Below are 9,038 nucleotides of genomic sequence, written 5' to 3' on the forward strand. Positions count from 1 at the left end.
CGCACACCGTATCTGGTAAATGCGTATGTGACCCGTATAATCACTCAGCAGTATTGCGTTTGGCAGCGTTAGCTGATGTGTATGTCAGTGCTGCTGACACCTTATCTCCACTCTATCGGCTGGACTGCTACTTCAATCAGAGCCCAACAGGGGAACTGCAGTGATATCATCGGTTGGTTACTCAGTCAAGGCAGCCAATGAAAACACTAACTTCCCAAGTTGTGACATAAGAACTAAGAAAAGATGTAGAAGAGAACATAATGTAACAAGGAAAGGAATCGTTTCCTGCTCCGCGCATGGACAGACCATTTCATGGCTCGCCATATGTGATGCCTTTTATTTAAACTTTATTGTGCTGTTAAACAAACACAGTTTTTTTTAGGTCTGAAGTTTTCATTCTTTTGAGTTGAGTGTAATGATGGTTTGTTTCTATGGTTTTGTAACTTGTTTGTTTTGTGAAAACTTGTGTTTGTATCTGTCATGACTAACTGTATTTTTCATCAACCACCTCCTCGTCGCCCAAAGCCCGGGTCGTCAGATCAGAATCAGACGGCTCCTTCACCTTCACTCTGTCAGTTCCCGAGCTGGAGAGAGCCTTTGGAAAAAAGTTCAAGTCCAAGACTAAGTAAAGCCAAAAGCGCACATGTGAAACGCAGACGCTACTGCGTTCAATCGCTCAGCTTTCACTTTCTTTTGCCAGCAACTCCTTGTCATTCGCTACAAAGCCACGTCCTCTGCCACTTTCTGTAAATTTCCGATACCGTTCTGCAGCACCTTCCATTGATTATTTAATTTTAATGCATACTATGGTTTCTGACTCTGAAGCAGCAGAACAGCTCCCCTTAATGATGCCGCTTCTGGATTTCTCATCTTCTCTGTCCTTCTTGCTCATCTACAAGACTGTGCTACTTTTTACTCCTCTGTGGCAGATTTGCTTTTCAGTTACTGCTTCTATAACAATCCTCTTCTGCGGATTTTCCCATCTTTGTTTTCTTGATATATTTGGTTCACTCTGTTCTTTTCTTTACCCGTCTAAACACTGCGCTCATTGTCCCAAAACTGGATCACCCAGTTTTGGGGGCCATTAATGCTATCAAACTGGATGTTTGGATTTCAGGGAGAAAAAAAATCTTAATTTTCCATCCTTTATGTTATAAAAATCATATATATGAAGCATTATTCTCTTGTTTAGTTCTGAACATTTTACCCATCCATCCTTCTCTCATCTGAGACATCCCGCTCCCCGGCGACACTCTCCGGGTTATTCCGGCGGATCCCATGGAGTTCCCAGGCCAGAAGGGGCATAGTAGTCCCTCCAGAGAAATATGGGTCTTCCCCTGGGTCTTCATCCAGTGGGATCTGTCAATAGCTTTTCTTTTTGCCTTGACTCTCTCTTCACAATGAAAGACTGGCACAACATCCCTCATTCCTGCAGAATGGGCCCCAGTCCATCTGTCCCTCATCCCGTTTACCATCACTGGTAAACAAGACAACAAGATGTTTGAATTTTGCGTTTGGAGCAAAGCCTGACTCCTGAACCAGAGGGAGCGATCCGCCTTTTTTCCAACAGAGAATCATGGCCTCAGACTTGGATGTGTGACCCTCAGCCTGACTTGCTTCACACTCAGCTGTGAATATCTCCTGTGCATGTAGGTAGGGCATGTATTGAAGGTGCCAACAGAACCGAGTTCTCTCCAAAAAGCAAAGATTATACCCCAATGCTCCAAAACTAGACCCCTCTTTCCATAACTACTTCTTGGGATCCTTTCTATGAACACCAAAACAAGGTACCTAGAGGTTAGAAAAGAAATCCACACAGCTCCTCCTGAATTTGAGGTTTGATAACCAGTCGCAGTCTCCTTTCCAACAACCTAGGGTAAACCCTCACAAGGCTTCTGGGTAGTGCTATCTCTCAATAGTTGGAAGACACTCTTTGGTCCTCTTTATAAAAAAGTGGGACCACCACCCTGCTCTGCCACTCCAAAGGGGCTGTCCTACTCCATGCTACATTTAAAGACAGCCAAACAATATCTAGAGCTTTCAGCATCTCGGAGTGAATTTTGCCTACTACTGCCATGGACGTTTTTTAAATACCACAAGGATATGCCATGGTGATTGACTTGTCTTCCCAACATGTCCCGAAACGTTGCCTTAGCCTGAGAGGACATGGTGATGAGAATAACAAAATGCTCAAAGTACTCCTTCAACTGAGCTTTTGTCACCTGGATAGACACTAATTACTTTGAACTCCCATCTTCTGGAAGCCTTGTCAGTAATGGAGGTCTTGAACATGGCTGTGTGTCCAAGATTACCCGAACACAGACATTCCCAGTTGCCCTTTTTTTATGCTGCTTACTCTCTACTTTCAACTCACTACCAGGTTTGCCCTTCCTTTCACCCGAATCACCAAGATAGATGCTAAAGGTCCACTCATAGGATCATAAAATCAATCCACCTTTGGCCTACAGCGGCCTGGTACCAAGTAGACTTATGAACAATCTTGATCTCAGCCATGGACATCCCATGCCTATCTCAGAGGGCCAGTAATAAAACACCATTTGGATTCAGGTCAAGAAGCCATTCCTCACAATCACATGCCTCTAACTAGCACCATCATTGTCCACATGAACACCTAAGTTCCCCTGGTGCACTATAGACTCCTCAGATAGTATCCATTCCAGCATACCGTCCAAATAATCTTGTAGGGCCGGGAGTAATCTGAGCCGCCGTTTGGCGTACATGCACGGACAATAGTTACGACTCCTCTCCCTTCTCTAGCTTACGGCTGTGATCCTCAGACTACCTGGTGATATCGCAGAAGCCCTCAGCCAGAGGCTTGTAAGCATCCCGATAAGAGAAATCCCCGTGCTTCTCGAGTAGTTGGGTTCCAGAGACAAGCTATTTGTAGGGGTGAGTCCGACTGCATCTAGTCTCCCACAACAGCTCCAGCTTCTTTCCCCCAAAGCGAGATGAATTTCTGCATCCCAACTGCGCCCATCATTGATGTTTGTTATGGCCTTCCATTTAAAGTGGTCACTGGCTTCTCTGTTACCATAAGCCAAAGCCCTTGGCAATGTAGCTCTAGATATGTAGGGTGGCGATTGTTTGGAAGGGGGAACTTTTGCTCCTTTGAATTCCAAAATGAAACCTTTCATTCAAATATTTTTTCTGGGAATGATCCAACCCTGTTCTTGTGATTGCCTTAAATGTGTCTTCTTTTTCTTCTACATCTTTAATTCTCTGCTTCTCCTTGTTTTAGGAAGTCTGTTTCTTTATTTGAAAAGACCATTCCTGTTTATCGGCTGTTTCGATTCTGTAGATGCAAATGTACAGTTTGAGCTCTCTGTGCTTCAGTGTAAGATTCATCTTGATGCTTTTTGCACTTTGAACTTCCTGCTGAAGAATATCATCCCCACTGCATGACGCTGCCCTGCCTCCATATGTGTCACAGAGGTCATAGTTTATTCAGGGTAAGGTGCTCTAATCAGTTCATTTTTTTTTTTTTTAGTTTAAAAGTTAAAATTTTGCTTCATCTGATCAGAGCGCCTTCTTCAAAATGCTAGCCACATGGCTTGTCGAACACTGCGAATGAGTCTTCTTATGGTTTTCTTTCAAACAAGCTCTTTCTTATTTCCTTTACCCATATGTCCAGATTTACGGACTGAACGTCTAATTGTTGTCCTGTCAAATTCTCATTCCTTTCATTCTTGGCTTGTCTTTGTAACTCTGAATTGTTCTTTCCATCTACAGTAAGAAAGAAAAGGCTTGAGGGAGGACCCATCTTCCCCAAGTGTCGGACAAATGTGTAGAAACGAAGGCTACCTTCATCCTCCTCCAATCATCCATGATCTCCATTATCAGCCTCTCTGTTGTTTGGTAAATCTTGTGAAAGCAATACTGTTATTTTTTTTTTTTTTTTTTTGCATCTGGGATGTGTATTTTTACAAACTGATTCAGACTTCAGATACTGCAGCTCTTTGTACACTGCAACCAGGGGGGTGCACACTTAGTGTCAGCAATAAGAGTCCGTTTGAATGCAGACCTGTTTTAAAATTAATGGTCATCTTTTGGCTCTTCTTGTATGCGACATTAACTTAATTTTATTTTTCTTCCCGTTTCATGAATGCCTTGTGTTGCCATTGCTGTTCTTCCCAGCGGTTTTCTTGCCAACATAGATTATATTCTATGAAGACAATGCTGGAGTTCAGACACGAAAGATAAAACTACACAGCATAGTTATAAAAATCTGAGGTGATACCCAATGTGTCATATTCTTTTGTGATTAAAAGCCTACTATTGGGATATGTGTCACTATATATGTATGTAATATATTTATTTCAGAAAGACCTTTTAAAAGTTATAAAGCTTTAAAAACATCAACTGTATCTCATGAGTAAAACAAAATTGGAAAACTAAGTACTTTCTTAAATTGTGCTTCAAAGTGATGCAAAGTTTTGACTCCTTTTTTTTCTGCCTTCAATTATATAATGTTTTACTAAACAAACATTGAACGTTCTATAAAAAAGGAGAACTTTCTATTTGCTAGCCGTGTAAAATGGGTTAGAATAGCAACCCCAAAAAAGCTTGTATCTGAATGAGGTTGAAGAGTGATTGTGGAGGGTGTTTTTAGCATTTCCTGTAGCTAAAATATTTACTGTTATTATACAGCTTTAACTGGTTTATTACAATAATCAGAAGGTCCCAACGAGAAAATGTTTTACTACTGAGGTTATGTGGAGTCCCCTGTATTTGAATTTTAAAAAGTTCAAACTTCCAGATCAATTCTAAATCAATGGGAAATATCCTCATCATTGACACATCATTTTGAAACAAAATGAAGAATGGAGGGTTATCTAACCATATTTATTTATAAATGAGCAGCTTTGTTCATAATACCAGTTTTCTAGGTGCAAACAGAAGAACCTAGAGCAGATAATAGTGGAAAATAATCCATGTAAAATTACACTTAAGTCTCTCCTTTCCTACAAACTTGTCATTGCCTTGGGTGTCTTTCAACAAATGTTAATTGTGGATGGAAACATTTGTAACCGAGTCCACTTTGAACACTTTTGCCCATTTCCTCTTGTCTTATGTGTCTTTTTTTGTCCATTAGTGCTTGACTGATTTTTTTATTGTAGAATGCACAGTTTTTAGTTGAAAGTGTTCATGAGTTTAATAAAGTTTGAAAATATTTTGTTGCCATTGCATATTCATTACATTTGCAGTGATGTTTGTTCTCCCCACGTGAACAGCTGCGGTCCGACATTAAGACCAGGGTGACACCTGGTGGCAAAATAGAGCAACTGCACTGTCCTTTCACTTAAAGTCTATCTTTCTTCCTACTGTGCCATGAATTTGCACAATGATGAATTATCTTATTTGTCACAAAATAGAGCTGATCTACACAGTTATAAACTGCAAAATGTGATGTCTGAGACAAAGGCTTGAACATTAGTATTATGCTCAAATCTGGTTCAATTTGGTAATTTTAACATCCCACGTTTTATTTTATTAAACACGTAGCATTTGTGTATGCTGAAATGCTAATTTCTTATGGGCATTTCCTCAGATTAACTCAACAAACTGACAGCTAAAATACCAAATGGTCTGCAAGGCTGTAATTGCTGCAAATGGAGGATTATTTGATTGAAGCAATGTTTGAAGGACAAAACGATTATTTCTAACTTTACCGATGTCTTGACTATATGCTCTATTCATTTTGTGATTCATTTGATTAATAAAACGCGAGTTTTGATGGAAAAACATAACTTTTTTAGGTGATGACCCCAAACTTTGGAGCAATAGTGTATGTAGGGAACATCTTTTGTAAGACCCTATCAAAGTCTCTTAATGTTATGAAGGATATATTTTTCCATTCTCCTTAACTCAAATACAGTGAGTTTTTTTTTTTCAACATTTACTGCCATCGTTTTCATTTCGAGCCATTGTCTTTTAAATCTGTCGCCGTCTTTGGGACCATCATATTGTTACATAGGAGAGGTTTGGCAAAGTTTCCAAAGGAAGGACTTACATTTGAACTCACATTTGGTATATTTTGGTGAACAGAGGAATATATTTCTGTTCTAAGGTGGAAAAACAATCCAGAAGTATTACTGTACTTAAAAACTAGGTAAATGCTAAAATTGTGTTCCCCAGACATGATGCTTTAAATTATACCCAAACATTTTCATTTGCTATTGTCTTTGGATGATTGGTCCAGTTTTATGTTTCTGTTTTACAGAAATAAACCATGCTTACATTTTCTTCCCCTTATTTTTCATAAAACTGACTCATTTAGAGGACCTGTAAGAATTCAAACATATTTAGTGTTAAGTTTGTTTGTGTTTTCTGTGATGTTCAACTGCCATAAACCTCTGAAATTAAACATAGCAATGGCCTATATAATGTAGCTTATTGTTCCATTGAACATAAGGCAGTCTAACTCTAAAGTCATCTTTTTGTGAAGTTAACTTCTGAGAAGAATGGGAACCAAAACTTTTCCCAGTTAAGCATTTTATTTTTACCTTGGCCATAAATAATAATATCAGAAAACTCTATTATTATTATTATTATTATTATTATTATTATTATTATTATTATTATTATTATTATTATTATTATTATTATTATGTTTTTGGCAGGTTGGGTTGTATTGATGGGCACCTAAAATATGTGATGATAGGTTGAAGTTATATTTTTTTGCTTTAATGGCTTTATTTTATTTTGTTATTTGTTTCGCTTAAATCATTGGAATAGATGGGGACCAATCAAGATCAGGCTTTCAACACATAGATATTATTCATGTCTGGTACACTGGTACACTTACAAATATATTACGATAAATGTTTTAATTACTTTCTAAGTGTTGTTAGATGGTCAAAAAGTTCAATGTAGCTGCAATTTTCACAGGTTTCCACCCTTTCAGATTTAAAGGATGAATTGATTGATTTAACAAAAATCAAAAAGGTAGGCATTACATAGTTTACAGTTTTTTAAGCCCCACAAGCCTTTACATACTCTAGACCAGTGCTTTCCATTCTATACTATCCCAAATTGTGCAGCAGATTAACCTCTTATTACCAGCCCCCCAAAGCCATTTTTTTCTGAATTTATGTTCAAAATGAAATGTTGCAAAGTCCATTTAAATAATCTTAGTTTAAATGTAGATAATCTGTTGATACCAATTTTCCTATGTTTAACAAAGGGAGAATTTATAGTAATTTACCTAGAAAAAATAAAAAAAAGTTCAGTTTGTCCCCCAGAACTGGATGTTGCTGGGCCTAATTATCAATATTCATTAAGCATCTTTCACTTGATGGTACAAGCACCAAATCTGGCATAAATGAAGTATCGGGCCTGTTTTTTTTTCTTCTGAAAAACACATAACCCAACTGAAAATCCAACATGGCCATATCGTAAAATAGGGGGAAAAACTGTATTGGGCATTAAATATGTTAAGCAGAGACATGCTACTGATGTAGACAATTAAACTATTTGACAATTATATTCCAAAATGGCCACCAGTTTTCAAGATGGCGGTCATTGCAAGACTTAAAATCAGTACTTTTGGAGCTGTCTTACAAAATTAACACAGATATTGCTGGGCAACAGCCTTGATCATTTATTAAGATGCTGCAGCTAATTATTATTATTCTATTACAAACTAGGGTAAACTGGTATCACTGCTGTGAGACTCAGCATGAGGTTCAGTGTCGGCTTAGTGTCCTGGTCGTAGTTGTAGTCTACTAACACTACTTTGTAGTAGTAAACTGTAGTTTGCAGTATGCAGTATGCTAGTGGGTGGCCGTAAGATGTTGCGGTCTGGCAAGTGTACAGTTGTGTTTTCATGCAAATGCAAGGACTAAATCATTGACTAATCCACCACACAAATTAAAAGAAAACCATTCCCTGCTCCATATGCTATAGTCTTCAATTTTTTTTTGTAAAATGTAGACAGAAAGCTGACATCATCCTACCTACCAGGGAGAGGGTGATTGCCAGTTTACTCTAGATTAGTAGTACCACATCTTCTGATGCTGTTGAAATGCAACAAGCACAGTACCACAGTAACATGTCTCTATACATGACAGCCATTTGTTCAATTAACAACATCGCTAAGAGTGTTTGCAATGTTATTCCAGTCATAACATCTTTGTTTTCAATAATTACGATTTTCTAAAAGCAGAACTGGATTTTTCATACTAAAAAACAAGTATAGAACATAGAAATCACATTATTCCATCAACATCAAACACGGTTTAAAACCACTTCAAATGGCGGTCCTCTCGCAAAAAAAAATAATTGCAGCCATTTTGTTTTTCAGCGTGAGTAATGTGCTGTTTCTAAAAAAATAGGCCCTGGAGCATATGTATACCAAATTTGAGGCTTGTACCACCAAGTGAGCGATTGTTTCAGCAATCTGCTGCGCTAAAATAGCATTTTTTCCCTCTTACTCCTTCAAAACCCAAGTTGTCTAGAGCTCTAAAACATAAAAAATAGTAAAGAAACGATAACTGAAGTTTTAGTGTATACCAATGTTTTTATTTTATTTTATGAAGGGTGGCCAATTCAATCCTTTTTCTTTTTAGGGAAAATGAAGATAAATCGTATTGCTTGTAGCCAAATAATAGGTCTAAAAACAAAACTTTATATCCAGTGGTGTCCAAAGTCAGTCCTTAAAGGCTGTTGTCTTGCATGTTTTAGGTTTTGTCCTGATTCAATACAGCTGAACCTGATGAGGGCTTAATTTGCAGTCCTCTGCAGGCCTTGATGACAGACTGGGAAGTTAAATCATTCATTTGAATCAGATGGAGCAGGAACAGATCTAGACATGCAGGAATCTGGCCCTCGAGAACTTAAGTCGGACATGCCTGCTTTTACCATTGATGTCATTTTGCTTAGTAAATGCTGTGCCAATATTACATAAAAACAAATTGAAGACCTGACAAAACCTCTTATTAACCCCTTGGATAGGGGGCTAGAAGCCGATTTAAGCCTTTTTAGACATTTTCCTTTTTTTTGCAATCGATCTAAGCTGG

At 38.2% G+C, this 9,038-nt stretch overlaps 1 protein-coding gene across 2 annotated transcripts in view; it reads left to right on the forward strand.

The window, feature by feature from the left end:
• The window catches only part of tmod1 (tropomodulin 1), a 28,235-nt gene extending 23,044 nt beyond the window's left edge, over positions 1-5,191 (forward strand). The window contains exons 11-12 of one of the 2 annotated variants that reach the window (XM_036134096.1): positions 526-625; positions 3,751-5,191. In XM_036134096.1, the coding sequence (XP_035989989.1) occupies positions 526-625; positions 3,751-3,769 (119 nt within the window). In that variant the 3' untranslated portion in view covers positions 3,770-5,191. The remainder of the gene's footprint in view (positions 1-525; positions 626-3,750) is intronic. The other variant, XM_036134097.1, reaches the window with a different exon arrangement.
• The last annotated feature ends 3,847 nt before the right edge of the window (positions 5,192-9,038 follow it).

Source organism: Fundulus heteroclitus, unplaced genomic scaffold (genome assembly GCF_011125445.2).
Source record: "Fundulus heteroclitus isolate FHET01 unplaced genomic scaffold, MU-UCD_Fhet_4.1 scaffold_74, whole genome shotgun sequence".
In the NCBI taxonomy this organism is placed as follows: Eukaryota; Metazoa; Chordata; class Actinopteri; order Cyprinodontiformes; family Fundulidae; genus Fundulus; species Fundulus heteroclitus.